Genomic DNA, 24,168 nt, shown 5'->3' with positions numbered 1-24,168 from the left:
CCAGACTGAGGATATGGTAATCTGTAAAAAGAAAATCTGGATAGAAGATTAGATAAGGATTTATCCCGTGGCTAGACGAGCCACTAGGCTTGAGGTGTGGTATATTCTTAGACAATGAAGCAGAATGCCTTGATACAGCCTTTAGCTGTTGTACATTGGCCATATACAAGCCCCAGAATGACAAATGACGCAAACTAGAATCTAGCTCGAATAAAAACATTAATACAAGATGGTATACATCAAGGGTTTTATTTGACAGTGATTAGATTAAAAACCGCATAAACCGGAATGTTAAGAACTCGGGCTTGGCTTGAGGGAGATATGGGCAAAGCTGGTGACAAACAAACCAGATCACCATGACGATAGCCATAGCAACTAACTGGTCCTGTCCAACATCCAAATGTCAGTCTTAACCCATTGACACACACAGCCATAAAGAACATAAGATATGGATAGATATCATATAGCACGACGTACAGTGTGCCTTTGCAGCATGACCTCTCACAGACTGGATGCACTTTATTCCACAATCATCAATATCATGGGAGACACACACAAAGAAAAGCAATGTCACCTGCAATACATGAGCCTGGTCCGAACATCAGTAATTCAATTTACTTTTAGTTGGCCAGGACTTTCGCCTCAAATATCAAACCACTTTACAATATGTTAAAACCTGGGGGCATAGGGAGCCTGGGCCCATATTCAGAGCGTCTCAGAGCAGGAGTGCTGATCTAGGATCAGCCCTTACGGGAAAAAAAAGATTGTTATTTCAGCATACCTCAGTTATACTTCACTTTCTTACTACAGTAATGTTGCACTCTAACTGCAGTTATTCTGCAATTACCGTGTCCAAAATACCACAGTCAACTGCAGTTACAATACAAAAAAAGATTGCAAGGTAGGTCTGTCAGTCTATATGATCATATCATAACGATCTAAAAGACTAGACTGATTCTAGATCTGCTCTCCTACTCAGACACTTTACAGGCCCAGGATTTATAGAGGCACATACAGTAAAAAAAAAACACCACAGTATGTCTCCTTCATTGGTTCAGGGCTACAGGATGACTGGGAAGGTCACAGTGTCATGCATTTCAGTCATAACCAGTCGTTTGAACACAACATCAGACAGGGTTAAGCGTTGCATGCAGGGGAGTGGGAGAAAGAACCCTGTCAATGAATCCATGGATTAAGAAAATAATTTAGCTGCTTTTCGAAAGACTAGATCTTTAAGAAATATCTTTAAAGAATTCTCCAACATTGGCATGACAACCATTAAAGAAAAAAACATTATGGTTTTAGCTGTATGGCTCCATGAAAGACAGAAGAGAGTTGCTAACTAAGTTGTCCTTTCCCACTTGGAACTTGGAGCCACAGTTGGCAACATGATTGATCATTTTGTGAGTGGTTTTAGATGGGGCCCAAGTGGACAGCCTTGAAGAGCAGCAGCTTTTGTCTTTCTCAACATAAAAAAAAATAATGTAACAATGTCCGCTATAATAAGAGCATACTCCAGGTTAAAGGAGGGTTATTCTCCATTTGGTGACTAACTGGCATGGTCCAATAGTATGGAAGAAATTAATAATAAGCCATATGGAATATTAAAGAAAGTGTAAATATAAAACATAATACTGCTTATATAAAAATAAAAACAAGAAAAACTCAAAATAATTCCAAGTAGGAGCGAAATAAACTAAAAAGTAGCAAGCAGTACGAGACAAAGACCAGTTATCGTTCTCATTTTCACACCCTTCTCTTCCGCAATCCTTCCATCCATGTCTGGTCAAGCTCAAATAACAGCTTGAAAACCTGCAAGGAAAGACAATACCATAAAATTCTGACTTGTATTTCCTAACTTTGGATGTATATGAACACTCAATGGATCAACAAATCTGCTCGAGTATCTCTGAATAGGTCATAAAAATAATATTTACAGGGTACATTTCAGTCTTCACAGCACAGCTTGGTTGTGCGGAGTGTCAAATGGACTTGTTACCGTGGTGTATTTCACACATGCTGGACATCTCCCGCGCCGTCAGGCTTGATTTGCATCTGAGCCTGCATCTTGGTAATCATCTCCTGCATCCTCCTCAGCTGCACAGAACACAAAACAGCATTATGACCAACACATAGAAGAGTGACTAAAATCCCCACCCCCCCCCCTCAAAACAACTACCGTATTCACATGAAATAAACATCACAGTCCTTCAAATAAAAGTGAGGGTGTAGGATGTAATGCGAGGGGCCATTCAAGATTGTGTGATACTCCCATAAAGGTGAACAGGCAGAGAGAGAGACATAGTAGAACGGTAGTGGGAGTGATGAATGAGAGGGAAATGAATGGTTAGCCGTTTACCTCCGCCTCCTTCTCCTGCAGGATCATGTCCTTGTCCATTTCCTCCGGCTCAGGCCCCTGGCCCTGCCCCTGCCTGGAACATAGACACGGGTTTGGTGAGTTTGGCTCTTTAGGCTGAAGTCCCAATCATGGGGGAGACTTACCGTAAATATCCAAAGACAGACACTGGAAACCTCGTACATTTCAAGTTCTTGCAAGTCTGTTTTTACATGGGTTGTGCTATCAGAAGAAAATACACTTTAATACTCCCATTGTCATTCATAGAATGAGCAGAAAAGGTAGAGGACGGAAAACCCCACCGTGCATAGGAGGTCTCTGAAAGGCAGTTTAGTAAAAGCCCAAATCTGGTGTGTGTGTGTGTGTGTGTGTGGTTTCTAGCATTTAAGCAGACGTGACTAAAGCAACACGTAGAAAGAGGGGCAGGAGGTTAAAGGTAGAGCAGTGGACAGCTGGCTGCTAAAGTGAAAGAGGGCAAGCTGCAGAAGCAAGAAGAGAGGGTCGGGGGGTACCTCCAACAGTTCACTCATGGGATTGGACAGACCAGAGCATCATTGGGCTGATGACAAGCCAATGGGAAGGCAGTAAAATCACTCCCTTCTCCTGGATTGGCTATAGGGGAAGGTCTCAAAAAATCCAAAGGGTCCAAACTCTTAGAGTTATATGATACCCATACAACCTATAACAGACTATGTACTGGTTAAAAACCCATAGTCCACTAGGATATTCAACCATAACCCACTACCAAGGTCCAATTGTTGTAGAATGTACATCCAAAATTATACATCCTGTTAAAAAAATCTGTATTTTACAACAGTGTAATGTTAAACACATTTAAATGCGAATGATCACCTAACTACGTATTGACAGAATTTTGCCCCAGACAAGTGCCACTGTCTGAGACAATGGATTAGTTACCCATTCATTGTCGTATAATCAGGTAAGTCATTCAATTCCAAGTCAGTCAACTGAGTCTTGTGTTAAATTGTGTCAACATCATCTGTTATATGTGGCATTAAGTCCTTGGCTGTATATTATATTACTATGTATGGAGGTTGGGGTGGGGGGGTGCAGAAATGCAAGCAGACAGGTACGTACGCAGGAGACATAACGTAACCATGGGAGGACAACCTGCCGCCCCGTTTGAGGCGCTCCGATCGGAAGTTCTCGTAGTGCAGGTCCTGGGTCACCTCCTGCAGATCCTGCATGTGGGTGCTGCGGATGGATAGGCATCAATCAATCAATGAAGCACTAAACCAACGACTTAACTCAAGTTAGTCGATCACAGAAGGCTTACCTCATAATGGAATCGCCAAGCAGTATGTGAGACAGGACTGCCACTACTTATGCCTGATAAGTAACGGATTGATAAATCACACACTTAGGGCCGTGGCAGCGAATACGGATTTTTCACGTGCAGAAATCTCTGCATCTTAAACTACGGCAAATCGGGTTTCAGAAAATCCAGAACCACAGCCACTCTGTTTTTACAACTGACACAGCTTAGTAAAAGACAAGCATTCATCAATAGAGTATAAACTAAATCAACCATGAACACTAAATCAAAATCGCCACCAATTTCAAATCAGGATTCTCAAGCTGTTATTCAATGCGGCTATTCATGTCTGATATACAAAGACCACAAAGCAGCTCCTCAGACAAGGCCCAGTGCAGTCCCCCTATCTCCCACCCACTCACATCAGCATGGTGCGCAGCTTGAGGAAGTCGTTGTGCTCGGGGTTCTCCACTTCCACCACGCCCCAGGGGTACAGGCGACCCCGCACCTTCTTCCCCTTGGCCTCGATCTGCTGGTTGGAGCCCACCACCGCAAAGGGAATACTGGCCTAGGGGAGGAGAAAGGAGGACGAGGAAAGAGCAGAGGTTAATGGTTCAAATAGCTACCATATTCTATTCAGTATGTGGCCCGTGCAGCATTCAAACCCACAACCCTAAATCAACCAACGTGAGACATTTTAAAATGTATGTAGTTTTGTCCTTGTCTATTAATGTTCTGTATGATGTCATGTTTCATGTGGACCCCAGGAAGAGTAGATGCTGCTTTCGCAACAGCTAATGAGGATCCTTTGGTGTTACCAAAACACTGAGCTAAGATTTAAATTTTTTTTTATTTTTTATTTTTTTATCTGAAAAAAATCAAATAAATATAAGGAAAGAAGTTTTGCATTAGGAATCTTTGTAAGGAGATAAATTAGTTGAGGTGGAGGAGAGGATTACTTTGAGAGTCCTGGTCTGCTCCTTGAATTCTTCGTCCTCGTCAGACTCTGCGTCAGGGAGGTGATAGATCTTGATACTATGCTCATCAATCTCATCCAGGATCTATAGCAACATGGAGGATGGAAAAGTCATTTTGGCCATTTACTTTTGATATATATAGATATATATAGAGATATAGATATAGATCTCTATATATCAAAAGTAAATGGCCAAAATATATATATACACACACACACACCTTTGTTCCAGAGGGATTACTTAATACAATACAGGCACATGGTGCAGTTGTGTCTTAAGTACGATAGCTACATCCACATACCTTGTTTGACAACACTTAACCTGTTCTCCTATCGTATACTTTTGAGAGTCAAGAGCTATAATATGTGTCCTATCCTGACATTGAGCTATACTGTGTTTCCTACCCTGCGCTTGAGCCTCTCCCTCTCTCGCAGGGTGAGTGTGTCGGCCTTAGCGATGACAGGGACCACGTTGACTTTGTTGTGGATGGCCTTCATGAACTGTACATCCAGAGGCTTCAGCCTGAGAGAGAAAGGGAGAGCGGGAGGGTGTAAGAACAGGGAATTCCACAGGGGGGTGCTCATGTAAAGTCAAGGTAAACTAAAATGTTGAAAATGTGATGGTTAGTATTACATTGTCAAGACTGGCATTGATATGGAACTACTATTGGTGTGTGTGTCTTAGGGTTGGGCGACATCAACCTTTGTCCTATTGTGATAAAGCATTGGCACCTATAAAATCTTGGTATATCAAGGGCCTGGCTACAGCCACGCAACTCTGCTGTCCCCAGAACTGAGTAATTATTCAATGATTCATGTTTTTGCCTAATCTTCCTATTATTATTATTATTATTATTATTATTATTATTATTATTATTATTATTATTATGTTACTATACATTGTAGGTAGGCTTACATACAGTGCATTCGCAAAGTATTCAGATCCCTTGACTTTCCACATTTCGTTACATTACAGCCTTGTTATAAAATGGATTCAATTAAAATGTTTTCCCTCATCAAGCTACACAAAATACCCAATAACAAAGCAAAAACAGGTTCAGATTTTTTATATGCTAATTTATAAAAAATAAACAGAAATACCTTAGATAAGTATTCAGACCCTTTGCTATGCGACTCGAAATTGAGCTCAAGTGCATTGTTTCCATTGGTGATCCTTGAGCTCTTTCTATAATTTGATTTGGAGTCTGAGGTAAATTCAATTGATTGGACCTGATTTGGAAAGGCACACACCTGTCGAGATAAGGTTCCACAGTTCAGTGTATGTCAGAGCATAAACCAAGCCATGAGGTCAAAGGACTTGTCTGTAGAGCTCCGAAACACAGATCTGGGGAAGGGTATCAAAAAATGACTGCAGCATTGAAGGTCCAAGAGCACAATGGCCTCTATTCTTAAATTGAAGATGTTTGGAACCACCAAGACTCTTCCTAGAGCTGGCTGCCTGGCCAAACAGCAATCGGGGAAGAAGGGCCTTGGTCAGGGAGGTGACCAAGAACCAAATATTCATCTCACAGAGCTCCAGAGTTCCTCTGCGGAGATGGGAGACCCTTCCAGAAGGACAACTATATCTGCAGCACTCCCCCAATCAGGTCTTTATGGTAGAGTGGCCTGCCAGAAGCCACTCCTCAGTAATAAGCCCACTTGGGCACCTAAAGGACCCAGACCATGACAATTTTCTGGTCTGATAAAACCAAAATTGAACTCTTTGGCCTGAATGACAAGTGTCATGTCTGGAGGAAACCTGGCACCATCCCTACGGTGAAGCATGGTGGTGGCAGAATCATGCTCTCCGGATGGTTTTCAGCAGCAGGGACTGAGACTAGTCAGGATCGAGGGAAAGATGAACCTGATTTAAACCTGCTCCAGAGCGCTCAAGATCTCAGACTGGGGCGATGGTTCACCTTCCAACAGGACAAAAACCCTAAGCACACAGCTAAGACAACGCAGGAGTGGCTTTGGGACAAGTCAATGTCCTTGATTGACCCAGCCAGAGCCCGGATTTGAACCCCATCTAACATCTCTGGAGGGACCTGAAAATAGCTGTGCAGCGACACTCCATCAAACCTGACAAAGCTTGAGAAGATCTGCAGAGAAAAATGGGAGAAATTCCCCAAATACAGGTGTGCCAAGCTTGTAGCATCATACCCAAGAAGACTAGGCTGTAATTGCACTTCAACAAAGTACTGTGTAAAGGGTCTGAATACTAATGTAAATGTGAGAGTTCTTTACTTTTAATACATTTGAAAAAATGAATAAAAACCTGTTTTTACCATGTCATTATGGGGTATTGTGTGTAGATTGATGAGGGGGAAAACGATTTAATCAATTTTAGAACAAGGCTGTAACGTAACAAAATGTGGAAAAAGTTATGTGGTCTGAACACTTTCCAAATGCACTGTATATGCCAGTTAGGCTATACACCCCTTTTAAAGCGGATTAACGTGCTTAAAATTAAGAATTGACTTGGCCACTTTAGTTGTGAGACAAAACCTTAAAGCATATATGCCTATAGGCTAGGCTACATAAAAAAAAAGGCTTTGTTTCTTATGCTGGGCATCATTCACAAGTGATAAGTTAATATTGTCACCCATCAGACTACTCTTGATTTAATATTGTCTTTACCTGTATACTAAATAATGTGTGACATTTGTTTTGATTTAGACTGGACCATTATCATGCACCTGTATGGAAACATGGGCAGTGGGAAAAAATGTCATCCATGCACTTAAACGGCAAATGGAGGACGCTTTTCCCCGTGGTTCATTTTCATGCCAGCCAGGTAGGCTATACTCCTGCTGTAAAGAGACACAATGTGCTTAAATATTAGGAAAGTTGATAAATAAAAGTAGGCCTAGCCTATAGAAAGCTGATGGGATACTCGTTTTCAGAGGCCATCACTCGGTTCTCACACAATTGCATAGTCTATAGAAATGTTGCGCAACATGAGCTCTCATGAATTGTTTGATTAGATTTTCTAATAAATTTGCATTGATGTCAGAGTGATTAGAGGGAGAATAGAGTGCTGAGTACCAGGCAGTTAGCAAGTTTGGTAAGCTATTAATGACCAGCAGAAACATCAGAGCTTGGACAAGCCTAATTACAGTGACTAAACAGTCATGTGGAACTTAAGTCGTCATAATTCGTGACCGGTGGTGTGGCGGTAATATGGTCACCGCAACAATCCTAGATGGAGCTAAGCTTTTCACCAAAGCAGCGCAAAATGTCCAGTCTCAATATCAGATGATCTAGGACATCTAGCCAGAGCCTATATATATTTTTTTTATAGAGGTGTCAAATTATTTTAACTTCTCTAGGATAGGTGGCAGCATTTGGAATTTTGGATGAAAAGCATGCCCAAATTCATCTGCCTGCTACTCATCCCCAGAAGATATGCATATTATTAGATTTGGATTGAAAACACTCTGAAGTTTCAAAAACTGTTTGAATCATGTCTGACTATAACAGAACTTATGTAGCAGGCGAAACCCAGAGGACAAACCATTCACATTCTTTTTATATATTTTAGGTCACCCTCTTTTCAATGCGTTTTCATTGGGAATCCATATTTCTGCTTCAGTTTGTTTTCTTCCTGTATTGAACACAGATCATCCAGTCTTCAATTTTATTGATTATTTACTTAAAATACCTAAAGTTGTATTACAAAAGTAGTTTGAAATGTTTTGGCAAATTTTACAGGTAACTTGAGATATTTTGTAGGTCACGTTGCGCAATTTGGAACCGGTGTTTTTCTGGATCAAACGCGCCAAATGAAATGGACATTTTGGATATATATGGACGGAATTAATCGAACAAAAGGACCATTGACGTTTATGGAACATATTGGAGTGCCAACAGAAGAAGCTCGTCAAAGGTAAAGCATGATTTATATTTTATTTCTGCGTTTTGTGTCGCGCCTGCAGGGTTGAAATGTTCTCCCTTTTGTTTATGGAGGTGCTATCCTCAGATAATAGCATTGTTTGCTTTTGCCGAAAAGCCTTTTTGAAATGTGACATGTTGGCTGGATTCACAACACATGTAGCTTTAATTTGGTATCTTACATGTGTGATTTCATGAAAGTTAGATATTTATAGGAATTTGGCGCTCTGCATTTTCTCTGGCTTTTGGCCAAGTGGGACACTACAGTCCCACAGAGAGCTTAAAAGCACAATTTGGCATTTTCTCTCCATTTTGATGCGAATATTATTTCAGTTTTTGTGCATACTTGCTTTTCTCCTGCCACACTACTTCATATTAAAACAATACATTTTTGCTATTATTTTCTTCTGAAATAGAAATTCTCCATATCATGCTTCTTTAGACCTGTCTAAAATAAATAATTGATTTATTTTGAAGGTGTAGGTTAGATTACATAGATTTATTAGACTTTTTAAAATGGCTTGTAGGCTGTGTGGAAGTCAGGAGATGCTAAATGTGTTTATGTTAATTAACAGTCAATTACTGAGACCGACAGTTATTTGCGTGACAATCATCAGCTGACGAAATTTCGTGACCGCCACAGCCCTGTCTACAGTGTTCTTACATTCTATGACTTGTTTAAAACAAATTTACTGAAAAAGGTTACGCAGGCTATAGCATGGCCCTGCTATGGGTTGCCCGGTCAGCTCTATACTGTCTGGTGCCAGTCAAGTTGAAATAGGCTATGCATTGTCGGTTACATCACCATGTCATCACCATCGACGATGGCTGTCAATCAGCTTCAAAATCCAATACTATCACCCAACCCTAGTGTGTGTGTGTGTGTGTGTGTGTGTGTGTACCCATGACCCAGCGGGGAGATGAAATAGAAGCAGCAGTGAACGCGGTTGTCCACGATGTGCCGGCGGTTCAGACCGCTCTCGTCGTGGAGGTATCTCTCAAACTGGTCGTCGATGTAGGCGATGATGGTGCTGAAACTGCGGGAGAACAGAGGAAGCAGCACAGTGGTGGGACCATGTAGTTAAACACCTTGTGTGACATCGTCGTCACTTGTTACCACAGCAACAAAGTCTAAATATATCATACAACTTTATGAAAACAAACCTTTTGATTTTTGATCTTTATTTAAAGTTAGGGTTAGGTATAAGGTCAGAAGTGTGTTTACGGTTAGGGTTAAAATCAATTCTATAAATAGGAGCGGTTGAGCCATAATTAGGACTTTGTGACAACCATATGACATGGTTACAAAATACATCAACGGTACTCCAGCAATAACATATTTGTCCATGCACAAACAGATCATGGAGAAATAAAGTTATTACATTTGAATGGACAGGATCAGGTCCCCTGTCTATACAACCATAGCGGCGTACCAGTCCTGGCTGTTGATGGCGTCACCGTATCCGGGCGTGTCCACCACGGTGAGGCGGAGCTTCACCCCTCGCTCCTCAATCTCAACCGTAGATGCTTCGATCTGAACCGTGCGCTCAATCTTCTCTGTGGATTACAATTAAAAGGAGATAAAAAAGGTTAGGCTTTTACTTTCCAGACACTTGAGGCCACTGAATAAATGAGGGGTGATTTGGCATAATTGGTTTTAAAATTGATTCCCATTAGGTTATGCAGGAACAAATGACATTTTGGAGTAATAGCTGGGAGTGTGGCCGTGGTATGTGTGTACGTCATACCTGCTGCTCCGGGGATGATTCTCTCTGGGTAGAGATCAGTGAGGAACAAGCTGTTGATGAGGGTGGACTTCCCCAGACCAGACTCACCTAAACACGACACACAGAATCAATAGCTAAACTATCATTATTTTCCAAAAAAAAGGGACCAAATTAAAAACAGAATAGATTATATTGTGCCTGCATGGCAAAACAGCCAATATAAAGATAAAGGCAATATACCCAATTACCTTTAGTCTACAAACCACAAATACTACAAGAATCTACAAAATGTGTGCAGTTTTTTTTTATACACAAAATAGCCCGCTAGTTGGCAGACATCCAGCCTGGACTCTGCATATTAGCCAAGCACTAACCAATGATACACATTAGGCCTCTCATAGCCTGGGAAATGCATTAAGCTGGCAGTAAAACCAGATTTATCTAAACACACAGTCACACACAGACAGACACTTTCCAGCAGCAGAGGCCTGTCCAGCACACAGGGCCACATTCCAGTCTGGTTTATTTAAGGCAGAGGGGATAAGTGTACAATAGGGCTCTCCTCCTCCCCTACACCACACAGACAAATAGGGAGATGAGAGAAAGGAAAACCATTTCACACAGCTAAACTAGAGGACCCAGAGAAACCCTGCCTCCATCCGTTTACATAGTTGAGTCCACAGCTGGACTCAACTGTGACCTAAACCAGGACCTCTGACATCATCCCTGACACATCCTACTCTCAGACACACACATAAAAACACTAAAGGAAGCGAAGAGATTTGGAACAGTGGTTACTGAGATGTGGGGAGGGTGGGAAATGTGAAAATGGTGAGGCGAGGCTATGAGAAGAGGAAATGAATGCGTTTGTCAACTAGCTAACAACTGTCTGGGCTTACAGTCAAAGAAGTCACATTCCATTCTGTCGACAGCATGAACTGACACCTAACTGCTTAGCACAAACTAGGCCTAATCCCAGATGGATTTTTTTTCTGTAAAAAAAAAAAGAAGCCTGTACACAGTTCATATGTTTCATACGGGAGAGATGCTATCCACCCACTCCAAATGGAGAGGAAAAAGGAAAAGTATATCCAAAATGTTAATTGATTACTGTTGCCATCCCATTCCTAAAACACTTATGATATGCCAAAACTGTGTGAACATGATCATTTAGGCACACATTCCCCATTCGAAGGCCAAGGCTCCTAATCTCTACTGAACTGAGGAAAGAACTAAAGCAAGAAAATGTCTGACTCACCAACAACCAAAGACCAGTTGTTTTGAGCTTTGCACAAAACCACTGAGTATCCATTCTGTCTAAGGCCAAACTAAGGCAACTATAGCTAGCGACTTCATACAAGCAATTACAACCCTCTCCATACAAAAACACCAGACATTATTTAGGTTACAAATATTGTGACACTCACCAACTACCATGAGGGTGAACTCGAAGCCCTTTTTGACCGACTTGCGGTGCACCTGGTTGGGCAGGTTGGCAAAGCCCACATACCCCGGGGTCTCTGGATTGGTAAACTGACCCTGCTGTAAAACACGAGACATGTTCATTAGAACTAGAATCATTCAACCCAGGAATACCATCATTTTTACTGACATTTCCAGAGACATGGGTTGTCGTTGCTAGGGTTGGGCGTTATGCAGATTTTCATATCATACGTCCTGCCCTCAATTCGGTTTAGTACACAAGGGGGCGCCAAAACACGCTAAGAATTTAATTGGGCGTCTACCAGAATGCTAACCAAATTAGCGCAAGTAATAGCGAATTTCCATGGAGGCTGCTAGCTAAACTAGGCTAACGAGCACAAACAAAAATAAGCTAATTACAATGACAGGGAATCTGGCTCATAAAGTGATACATATATAGGTAGGCGCTACCGAATGTTTTTGTGTTGGTGAGTTTGTACATTTACAAGCGAATGTGAACGAGAGACATTGAACAATGTTGACGCATGCATTACTGGCTCTCCAGAAGCGTTAACACACTGTCTGTGTAGTAGAGTCTGGAGCCACTACGGCAACCGGCCTGCCTGCTAGAAGAAGAGTGGGAGGTTCAGAAAGCCGAGAACAGGGGGAAAAAAACGTAAGGAAATCAAGATCGCAGTGGCAGCTGTACAAATACCTAATCCAAAAGACCGTTACATTCTTAAACAGGCAGAAAGCTAACACAAAATGACGCCCCCGTCACCTAATTAATTGAGCCATTTTACTTAGATAACAGACCCCGCTAGTTTAACTTGCTAACACAATTCTTCGTTTTTCACACAGGATATTGTTTTTAAATAAAAAGCATCAGAAATATCTTGCTACGTTTTGTAAACGGATCTAAAATGCTTATTGTAATTTCTGCTCGGCATCAGAAACATTTTGTGCTTCAGTTGCACTTCTAAACTCGGATGAGAACTCAGGAACGGGTATCAGCAGACAGCGCTCTGATGTGTAGCTACTTTTCTCCAATACTTTTCTCAGTGTAGCAAGGCTATTTTTCTCCAGTAAAATACAATATTAACTTTAAGCAAAACATAAGGAAAAGTAGCTGGCTACATTACTCCTATGATAGGCCAAGACGTTAGAAATATGATGGCCATGCATCATTTTTGCTTTTTTATTATAAGCACATTTACTTGTGCTCAAATGACAGCAATTAAGCTATTTTATGCCGAATGTGTTGCGCTAATGGATGTATTTTCTGTGAAGGAAAACTATAGCTGTACGTCCCTGATCACTATTGAAGAAAAAAAACACGATTTGAATGTTAAACACATTGACTGCGGTTATTTACTTCAATTGCTACAAAAATGCAAATGTATTGAAAAAACATCGTCACTATTTCTAAATACCCCGGTATACCGCCCATGCCTAGGTTGCCTAACAGACTGATACCTCCGATTCGCAGTCCGAAATTAATGCCATTCATTTGTTTGGAACACTTCCTCAAACTCTACAAGCCAGAATGTTGACTAAAATTATATTTTGACTTTACCTGTTGTCCATGCAGTTGGTCCTTTTGGAGACAATATATCCGCAGGAAAGTAACTCACCTTTTCAAAGAGCTGGTATTGCGTTCAGACTTCGATCACCTGAAGCATGCGGAGAACCACGTAAACACGTGCACGAGCTCAGCAAGTATGCACGCGTCCCGTTTCATCAGGTGATTAGAAATCTGAACGCACTACCAGCGCTTTGAAAAGTTGATTTAATTGCACTTTCCTATGGACAGGTTCTCACATTCCTTCCAGCAAAAGGACCAACCGGTAGAGTAAGTAAACATGACATTTTATTCAACATTCTGCCTTGTAAATTAGAGCTTTTGAGATTAAACCTTCCTTATCCAGACGCTCATTGATGCCCGACATATAATTTAATGCAATTCAACATCGGGTCTTCAGGCTAGGATGGACCTACAGTATATTATAGTAATCATATCTGTGGGTTGTGCAAATCACAGCAAACATTACAACCAGCAATTAGGCAGCTACTCAAGAATCAGCTGTACACAAATGAACTGTCTTGTCTCTGGAATGCATTATTGCATTCCAGTGTTTATGGCCTTAACCGGCCTATACATAACCAGGGAGAATGTGCAGTCTAGCTAAAGGGTTTAAAGTTAGGCCGATCTTTTCATCTTATGAACAGATGTAAGGAAGGGATTATTACACTAGCTTTCTATAATATAGCTAGACTAAGCCCATACATTGGAAATGCAATACAGCCATTACTGTTCACGGCTTTGTATAACTAGTGGTCCCCCTCTGTGAACAAGGGGCAGGACTGAGTGAAGCCTGAGATGGCAGCGTTCTCATGGAGCCTTTCGACACAAGTCAAGGCACAACTGTGAGTCATGGGGAAGGAAGTAGCTGCCTGGACGCTGGCAGCATCTGCTTGAGTGGCCATGCATTCTGCAATTAAGACCCCAAATGGCTTTAGGTCCGATGGTTTAATTAGAATAAATCCTAATTTGCCAAAGCATATCCCATCGCGTTAGTGCAGGCCAATTACAAATAGGCAGAGGTAATTATTGGAATATTATGAGGGAACTTTAAAAAAAAAAATGTTTTTCTGTTTTTATTTAACTGCCTGACAGTATTACATTAAAATGAGCTGTGGGGATGCAAGCATCCTATAATTGTACTCGGTCGGGAACTTACTTTCATTTTTTCCGCCTGAGACATTTTGCGCTCTTTCAACCTGCTAGAGAACAGAGAACATAAAAACAGATGTCAAATGTCAGGTACATTACATGACCAAAAGTATGTGGACACCTGCTCGTCAAACATCTCATTCCAAAATCATGGTCATTAATATGGAGTTGGTCCCCCCTTTGCTGCTATAACAGCCTCCACTCATCTGGGAAGGCTTTGCACTAGATGTTGGAACATTGCTGCAGAGACTTGCTTCCATTCATCCACAAGAGCATTAAGTGAGTTCGGACACTGATGTTGGGCGATTAGGCCTCGCTCACAGTGGGCGTTCCAATTCAACCCAAAGGTGTTTGATGGGGTTGAGGTCAGTGCTCTGTGCAGGCCAGTCAAGTTCTCGACTGGCCTGCAGTCGGCAAAACATATGTTTAGCCCTCGCTTTGTACACGGCATGGTCATGCTGAAATAGGAAAGGGCCTTCCCAAACTGTTGAAAGCATAGAATCGTCTAGAATGTCATTGTATGCTTCACTGGAACTAAGAGGCCTAGCCCAAACCATGAAAAACAGCCCTAGAGCATTATTCCTCCACCAAACTTCACAATTGGAACTATGCATTGGGGTAGGTAGCGTTCTCCGGGCAACCGCCAAACCCAGATTCATCTGTCGGACTGCCAGATAGTGAAGTCACTACAAAGAACGCATTTCCACTGCTCCGGAGCACAATGGCAGCGAGCTTTACACCATTCCTGCCGACGCTTGGATTTGCACATGGTGAACTTAGGGCTGTGTGCGGCTCCATTTCATGAAGCTCCCAGCGAACAGTTATTGTGCTGATGTAGCTTCCAGAGGTAGTATGGAACCTGGTAGTGAGTGTCACAACTGAGGACAGACAACTTTTTTTTATTTAACTAGGCAAGCCAGTTAAGAACAAATTCTTATTTACAATGAAGGCCTTTTGCGGGGACAGGGGCTAAACTTTTACACGCTTCAGCGGTCCCGTTCTGGGAGCTGTTGCGCCTAGAGATTTCACTTCACAATAACAGCACTTAGTTGACCAGGGCAGAAATTGTACAAACTGAGTTGTTAGGAAGGTGGCATCCTATGAAAGTGCCACATTGAAAGTCACTGAGCTATTCAGTAAGCTGCCAATATTTGTCTATGGAGAATGCATGGATGTGTGCTCGATTTTATACACCTGTCAGCAACCATGTGTCTGAAACAGCCAAAACCACTAGTTTGAACGGGTGTCCACATACTTTTGTATATAAAGTGTACTTCTGTTTTCAGTAGAACATGCAGTACTATATCAATAGGCCTATTTATTACTTCAAGAGAATGACAACTGTGTACACTAACAAAATGGAGGACGGCATAGCCTACATGATTTAGGGGACTGTGAGAGACAGGAAGTCTGCTCTCTGCTCAGAATGACTTTTCAAAAGAATGTCTCACCACAAAAAAAAAAGCCATGCCGTACAACTTTTGACACCACGTCACAAATGCATTTGTTGCTCAAGCTGGTTTTGCCTCCAATTCAACTTTCATTGCTGTACTTTTATTTATCTAGCTAGTGACTTTTCTATAACTAAGTAACATGTTCAAACTGGAAGTGAAATTAAAACACTTAAGCCCTTTCTTCCTACAGTTAGCGGAAAGTGTGACAACCACAAGTCAGATGAGACTGAAGAGGCCAGAGAAATTGACTCGAAATAGTGCCGGGCATCTTTCTTTCAAAACTACTGAGACTGGGTTATGAAAGCGCTGTCTCAATGAATGAAAATACAACTAAATTAAATTGTAGTTACGTCAAAGAATGCCTATCTTGCAGTCTCCGTTTAGCTAAATAAAACAAAACACGAGTCTACCCAGATATTGAATCGTGCTTGAGATGCCTTGAACGTTTAAATTAGTTAGCTAGCTTCTTAGCGAGCTAGCAATACACAGAGCCATGTATTTTTAAAATATATGGCTCTGACAATACCTAGCCAGCGAACACGCATTTCAAGTCGGACTGTGTAGATATAATTTGTCAATTGTGATACATTATGATTGCCAATGGTGGCTAGCTCACAATGATTCTCCGGCAAGGTGTCTAAAAGCAAGCGTTGAAAGCTAGCTAACGTTAACTTAGCTAGCCAACCACTTTGCTAAAGTAAAGGCTAGCTAACAAGCTACTTGGGATGCGACAGGAAGTTAAAGCGACAAACCTAATTCGACGAGGCAGTGAAATATTACAACTTGCTAATAAATACAATGCAATATTTACCTTTTCGATTGTCAGTGAAAGAAAACCGAGTGATTCTGGAGGCTGGATGGACACCTCAAATTCCTGTAGACACCGAACAGTTTCTTCAGCACAGGGACCAGAATGCATTGGGCGTTGACTGTCCTCTAATAATGCAGTGCCTTTCCAAAGATACTGATACCTAATCGGTGTCCTTTTTATAAATAAAATATATGACACAAATGTAATACTACTAGCTACCAAACTTTACAATTCGTACTAATATTCCTCTTTATCACCATCTTCGTCGTTGTCATACTTCAAATCACAAGTTACAAAGTATTGGTTAGTCTGATCCAAAGTCCTTCAACTTTAATCATATAGAAAGCAATTTACCTAAAGTTTGAATAAATATGTAGAGTACTCTACGATTATTATTAATTTAACTGATTATATTAAGCCTATTTATAATAAATAATTTTAAAAAAAGAATATACTATTTTAAATAGGGTAACAAAGCATTTTATAAAACAGCCCAGTGCAAAATATGACAATGTAAAACTCAATCATCTGCCTCACCATAATCTGTAAAGGTCTGCAGCAGACACCCAACCATGACATCCAACCACTGGGTTGGCTCGAGTTACCTGGATGACTGCACTGGAGGGGCGTTTTCAAGGCTGTGAATGTAAAGTAAGAATAAGGTAGTCTACGATGGAGCCAGAAATATTGTGTGGGACTGCGTTTATTGTCCCATATGGACAAAATTAGCCAACAGACTAGGTCTAGCTGTTATAAACACTATCTTCACCACCCATGCCACCACTTGAAGTGCCACATCCTCATACAGTATGCCTAAATTAATTTGATAATGATGAACAGTTTAGTTTCAAAGCCTCAGACATGGTATGCTCAGGCTAGTCTGGCAGGAGGGCCGGTCATGGCTAGAAAGTTGTTGTTTTTTTGTGCATTTTAGCTAACCCGCCAAACCCCTTTCCTAACCTGCTACGTTAATTATCCTAACCTGCTACGTTAATTATCATAACCTGCTGCGTAAATTTTCCTAACCGGCTCCGATTTTTTTTTTTACAAAAGCAGTAGCCTTTCTAGTCAAAACCAGATGGCATAGCCAGAATTTCGTTGGTGGGTGGGCCTGCAGAAACGTGGTTTTAATGATTTTGTTGGGGGGTAGCAGCTAACTTCCTGAAATGTTACACATTTTGTCATGCGGCAAAGAGAAAGTTGAACCAAACAACACAACAGCATTGTATTTATTTCTGCACAGGCCTACTACTAGATATATATTTTAAACAACATTGTGATAATGTATTTCATCTTCAACCAGCCTTATAATATAGCAATCTTGCTCCCGGTAGAATTTTTTTTTAACAAGAATATTAGCTAAATTAAGGCAAGTTGGATGAAATGGTAGCCTGTAAAGCGTTTTCTTCATAATGAAAAGGTACATTTTGTATTTTCAAGTTATGAGTTTGCCGCCAAACAACCAGATAACTGTTTAAAAGAAAACGACAGCTACAAATTCATCCTGGACAGCAACGATTTTGTGTCTTCATGATTGGTATGTAGTTATTTATACGTCGACATCTGCGGCTTTATCAAGCGTCTTGTTAGTCGAGACAAGGGATCAACTAAATTCTGTTGCGGGCCTATTTTTTTCTTGAGTGGGTGGTCAGGGGACCGGAACATAATTACAAATCATTTGTGGACTGCAAATTGACCTCAAGAAGTCCAAACAGATATGTTATTTGACTAAAACATAATCATTTCAAACCTTGCTTACATTTGTATATGATCACATCGTATTATGCGTGGGAATAGTTGGGAAGAGATTTCCAAAATCATTTGAAGCTTATTTCCTGGTGTTTTTACAGCGTTTTTGTCCTACAATGAAAATGTCTTGCTCAGAAAACTCAAAACCACCCGTGGGCCAAATTCGTCCAAATCGACCCACAGGCTGCCAGTTGAGGAACCCTGGTCACGAGACGGGTATGATTCTCATCTTTTTTTATTTTTTTTATTTTTAGTGGCTAGATAAGCTTTAATATTGCAAACATATTTTGGGTTCTAACAATGTAATTGTCTGCATCATTTTCAATCCCCCATTTATAAATATTTGTATATGTTTTCCTTCTGTATTATTTTCCCTTAACCCTACCAGATATTACTCCCATACTAGGAGTAATCTAATGGACAACAATAGTTAGGCTTCTACTTCCAGTTTATACATACTATATACATTTTACGGAAACGCAATATCCCACCCTTCAGCTACCCTCAACCCCTCCCATCTATCTCTGAATACCACCCAGTTTTGATTTCTAATTGCCATATATTTTTCAACTGTGCTTAATGTTTCACAAATGTTCTGAACCTTTCTATTCTCATAGTTTCTACAGATTGGAAATTAAAGATTTTTTTTTTTTACTGAGAGTATTTATTATTGCTAGATTGACTATGGCTAGATGGACTCAAATCACCCAGCAGTGCTATTTGGAGAGTTAGCTCCAGATAAAAGTTATAATTCTTCAGCCATTCCTGAACCAGCGACCAAAAAACAAGCTACTGTACATGGCAGTACCAAAACAAGTGATCTAGTTAATGATTCGGTCTATTGGCAGCAAAGTCTGCAGAGCTGGAATGGTTGTATCCCCCATATACATAACATTATTTTGGTTGCAATCATTTTTTATAATAATTTTAATTAAAAAACAACGTATTGGTCGAGACATTATTTTGTGTATCAGTTCATAAACCATGTGCAAGTTATGAATTTCTCGCCAACAACCAGATAACTGTTTTCACAAAAATGACGGCTATAAATTCGTATCGTTATGGTTGGTGTTGTTACATATACTTTCATATCTCTGGTTTTCGCAAGCGGCTCGTTGGTCTAGGGGTATGATTCTCGCTTTGGGTGCGAGAGGTCCCGGGTTCAAATCCCGGACGAGCCCATATTTTTGTCACCATACATAGTTCCAGAGTTTCATCACAGACAGAAGGAGGTTAGTTACAAATGTATTTTGTTTCATATTTGATAGTTTTCACATTTAATTCAACACTTCCGGTACGTTGTAGCAAAGCCATTTAAACTTTTCGACCGTCTAACATACAGTACAAGTACCAGTCAAAAGTTTGGACACACCTACTCATACCAGGGTTTTCTTTATTTTTACTATTTTCTACATTGTAGAATAAAAGTGAAGACATCAAAACTATGAAATAACACATATGGAATCATGTAGTAACCAAAAAAGTTGGAATTGAAAAAGGGCTAATACATTTTTTTTATTAAAAAACGATATTTTATATATATATTTATTTTTTATTTCACCTTTATTTAACCAGTTTGGCCAGTTGAGAACACATTCTCATTTACAACTGTGACCTGGCCAAGATAAAGCAAAGCAGTGCGACACAAACAGTAACACAGAGTTACACATGGAATAAACAAATGTACAGTCAATAACACAATAGAAAAAAATCTAAATACAGTGTGTTCAAATAAGGTAAGATTAGGGAGGTAAGGCAATAAATAGGCCGTAGTGGTGAAGTAATTACAATTGAGCAGTTAAACACTGGAGTGATAGATGTGCAGAAGATGAATGTGCAAGTAGAGGTACTGGGGTGCAAAGGAGAAAATAAATATATGGGGATGAGGTAGTTGGATGGGCTATTTACAGATGGGCTATGTACAGGTGCAATGATCTGTGAGCTGCTCTGACAGCTGATGCTTAAATTTAGTGAGGGAGATATGAGTCTCCAGCTTCAGTGATATTTGCCATTCGTTCCAGTCATTGACAGCAGAGAACTGGAAGGAAAGGCGACCAAAGTAGGAATTGGCTTTGGGGGTGACCAGTGAAATATACCTGCTGGAGAGCGTGCCGCGGGTGGGTGCTGCTATGGTGACCAGTGAGCTGAGATAATTTCTGTTTGAAAAAGCTAGCCTTTGCTTTCCTAACTGCCTGTGTATATTGGTTCCAAACTTCCCTGAAAAGTTGCATATTTGGGGGCTATTTGATGCTAATGCAGTACGCCACAAGATGTTTTTGTGCTGGTCAAGGGCAGTAAGGTCTGGAGGGAACCAAGGGCTATATCTGTTCCTGGTTCTACATTTTTTGAATGGGGCATGCTTATTTAAAATGGTGAGGAAAGCACTTTTAAAGAATAACCAGGCATCCTATACTGAAGGAATGAGGTCAATATCCTTCAGGATACCCGGGCCAGGTCGATTAGAAAAGCCTGCTCACTGAAGTGTTTTAGGGAGCGTGTGAAAGTGATGAGGGGTGGTCGTTTGAGTGTAGACCCATTACGGACGCAGGCAATGAGGCAGTGATCGCTGAGATCCTGGTTGATGACAGCAGAGGTGTATTTAGAGGGCAGGTTGGTCAGGATGATATCTATGAGGGTGCCCCTGTTTACGGATTTGGGGTTATACCTGGTAGGTTCATTGATAATTTGTGTGCGATTGAGGGCATCTAGTTTAGATTGTAGGACGGTCGGGGTGTTAAGCATGTCCCAGTTTAGGTCACCTAACAGTACGAGCTTTGAAGATAGATGGGGGGCAGTCAATTCACATAGTATGACAGAACTCTGCAGGCTATCTCTGCAGTAGATTTCAACGCCACCCCCTTTGGCAGTTCTATCTTGTCGGAAAATGTTATAGTTAGGGATGGAAATTTCAGTTTTTTTTGTGGCCTTCCTAAGCCAGGATTCAGACATGGCTAGGACATCCGGGTTGACAGAGTGTGCTAAAGCAGTGGATAAAACAAACTTAGGGAGGAGGCTTCTAATGTTAACATGCATGAAACCAAGGCTTTTACGGTTACAGAAGTCAACAAATGAGGCACCTGGGGAATAGGAGTGGAGCATGGCGCTGCAAGGCGTGTATTAACCTCTACATCACCAGAAAAACAGAGAAGGAGTAGGATAAGGGTACGGCTAAAGGCTATAAGAACTGGTTGTCTAGTGCATTCGGAACAGAGAGTAAAAGGAGCAGGTTTCTGGGCACGGAAGAATAGATTCAAGGCATAATGTACAGACAAGGGTAGGGTATGGTAGGATGTGAATACAGTGAAGGTAAACTTAGGCATTGAGTGACGATGAGAGAGGCATTGTCTCTAGAGACATCATTTAGACCAGGTGAGGTCCCCGCATGTGTGGGGGGTGGAACAAAAGGGTTAGCTACGGCATATTGAGCAGAGCTGGAGGCTCTACAGTGAAATAAGACAATAATCACTAACCAAAACAGAAATGGACAAGGCATATTGACATTAGGGAGAGGCATGCGTAGCCGAGTGATTATAGGGACCAGTGGGTAGCTAGGCGAGCTGGAGACACAGTGATTCAGACAGCTAGCGGGCCAGGACTAGCAGGTTAGCAGAAGGGCATTAAGGGGGACGTCGCAACTGAAGAGTCTGCTGGTAGCCCCCTCGGACGGTTACTTGAGATTCTTCAAAGTAGCTACCCTTTGCCTTGATGAGAGCTTTGCACACTCTTGGCATGTTAGGTCTCAGAAATAACACAGGGATGGGTCTAAACTCACTTTTTCCAATTTGATTTTAACAAATTACAAGCTCATTGCTGGAGCATAGGCCAATTATTGATTGTTGTTATACTGATCTCTTGTGGCCTTCATCAGTACTACCATTGTGTGCAGTTAAACCAATACACTGTAATGCCTGGTGCTGCAGGTCCATAACACCTTGCATGTCATTGTATTGTCAGTACTAACCTCAGTGTGTGCATTGATTTGACTTGGTGTGCTTCTCCAACTTGCGTTTGTTTTCAGATTGACTTTCAGTCATGTCTTAGCATTTTTGATCATGTCTCCTGTCTTGTTGTTTAACATTGCTCAGTGTTTACAAGGGAATCAGTGGGAAATGCAACCGAGTAAGACAAGAACGATGAGACAGAGGGAGGTTTGATGAAGAGGATTATCAAGATTCTCCAGTCCCATATATTTTGCCTGTGTTGTGCTATGCTCTACCCAGCCCACCTCAGAAACAAGCGCAATTAATCTGTCATGTCCTGATTCCCAAGAGCTCTGAGGTGCCCACAGATAATCAGTCCTTGTAACCAAATCCACCTACCTACAGTACACTCACTGCCATCCCATTGGTTGAGCAGGAACATTCCGAAAAGACTTAAAAACCTCCACTTTCATGCCTGTCTATCTGCCTGTCCTCTCCCGGTAGGGGTTTATCTAAGCATACTGTTGTCATGGGGTCTCCCTACTCCCTCTCTTCTGGCTCAGTATGGCGCTTAACACGAGTACAGGCAATCTCAGTAAATACAAATCTCTCCTTACTGTCACAGCTAGCATATCATAGCTGGGGGGAACACTGTTTTCATTATATCATAAGCCTCTTAGAAGCACCACACTGTCATTTTAGGGGGTCATATTATGAATATCCGTATGGATATTGCCTCATTCGCCTGTATTTGAAGTGGCTCTCCTCATACAGTACATGGCAACACAAATTCCTGTTCCACTCGGAATATAAAAGCGCTAATAATTCCGGTAATTTTAACTGGCCACTTATATAATCCCATTCCTTAAAGAGGAGTCTCACCTCTAAAGGGGGTAACCAGGCTGCTTAGAGGAGAGAGGTAGAGAGGAGAGGTAAAGCTGCCAGGCTCAGGCTGGTACCTGGAGGGCAGATTGTTTCTGTTCCCCCCTGTGTGTCCTAAAGGAAGAGGAAGATGGTAGATACATGTCTGTCTAGAAGTAACAGACAAACAAGGTCAGTTGGGGGTCCTCCTATCTCCCCACACCCTCAACATTGATCTTCCTCTTCATTCCCTTTTCTTCTTCAGAGGGAATGGTGCTCTCTTTCTCTCTCTAACTCTCTCACACATGAACACACTGATTAAAGGAATTGCTTGTATTGCTTTCAATACCTTCTTCCAATACTGTGGAATTCTGTCTTAAACACTGTCTTCTCTTGCATCTTTTCCCCTCACTCTTCTTCTCTGGAAATAAATCCTGTAACTTTAAGCAGCGTTTAATCAGCTGAAAACACACTGCTCCCCTGCTAAGCTCTCCTGGCTGCTGATAACATTTTACCAGCTCATTTGCATACAGTAAAAGCTTGTCTTTATTCGTAGCGTCTAATAACTGTAGGTATTAATGATTTTCTTCAGTGAGCATCCTAACAGTTGATCCCTTAGTGATCATCTTGCATGTTGGAGTCCCTTTTCGTGTTACTGGCATTATTCTAAACCTCTGTCATCTCGATTCAGCATGTAATTAATCCAACCAAAGTGGGCAAATCACTCTGTATGTAAAACACTTGTCTAGTAAGAGATTATTTTCCTTATTGGCTATCCCTCCCTGTTTCAAATACAGTAGGTCATAAATGATGGAGTTGGTCAAGGATGCCCTATTACAAAACTGATAGCCATTCATGAGAAAGATTGATATCACTTTCACTCCTTACTTTTCTTCAAAAAATTTGAGGGTTAAATTAAGTTGAGGTAAATATAAAAGCAACTACAGGTTAGTTTAACATTGATCCCACTGGGGGCACACTGGTAGAA

General features: G+C 41.2%; 1 protein-coding gene and 1 non-coding gene across 5 annotated transcripts; one reads left to right on the top strand and one right to left on the bottom strand.

Annotated features, from left to right (window-relative positions):
* Positions 1-230: 230 nt before the first annotated feature.
* On the bottom strand, positions 231-17,707 carry LOC110508962 (septin-2B). Of its 4 annotated transcripts, none has more exons than XR_016492757.1 (14): positions 17,188-17,257; positions 16,651-16,822; positions 14,393-14,435; positions 11,657-11,771; positions 10,251-10,337; positions 9,936-10,059; positions 9,405-9,539; positions 5,014-5,131; positions 4,592-4,693; positions 4,055-4,200; positions 3,455-3,571; positions 2,360-2,432; positions 1,938-2,097; positions 231-1,812 (listed from the first exon to the last, which is right to left on the bottom strand). XR_016492757.1 is itself a non-coding variant. In XM_021589891.3 (14 exons), the coding sequence occupies exons 3-13, from the start codon at positions 14,414-14,416 to the stop codon at positions 2,011-2,013; spliced, it is 1,095 nt and encodes a 364-aa protein (XP_021445566.1). In that variant the 5' UTR covers positions 14,417-14,435; positions 16,651-16,822; positions 17,188-17,707; the 3' UTR covers positions 231-1,812; positions 2,000-2,010. The 4 variants fall into 4 exon arrangements, 2 of the variants coding, with proteins under 2 accessions (XP_021445566.1, XP_021445565.1); XR_016492758.1 differs by having other exon boundaries at positions 3,488-3,571; XM_021589891.3 differs by having other exon boundaries at positions 2,000-2,097; positions 3,488-3,571; positions 17,188-17,707.
* Positions 17,708-19,508: 1,801 nt separating this feature from the next.
* On the top strand, positions 19,509-19,580 carry trnap-ugg (transfer RNA proline (anticodon UGG)). Its single transcript has one exon. It is a non-coding gene; the product is annotated as a tRNA-Pro (tRNA).
* Positions 19,581-24,168: the final 4,588 nt, after the last annotated feature.

Source organism: Oncorhynchus mykiss, chromosome 28, assembly GCF_057628025.1.
Source record: "Oncorhynchus mykiss isolate SJ-2025 chromosome 28, ASM5762802v1, whole genome shotgun sequence".
Lineage (NCBI taxonomy): Eukaryota > Metazoa > Chordata > Actinopteri > Salmoniformes > Salmonidae > Oncorhynchus > Oncorhynchus mykiss.
Note: the sequence above shows the minus strand (reverse complement) of the source record. Positions and strands in the feature narration are given on the sequence as shown.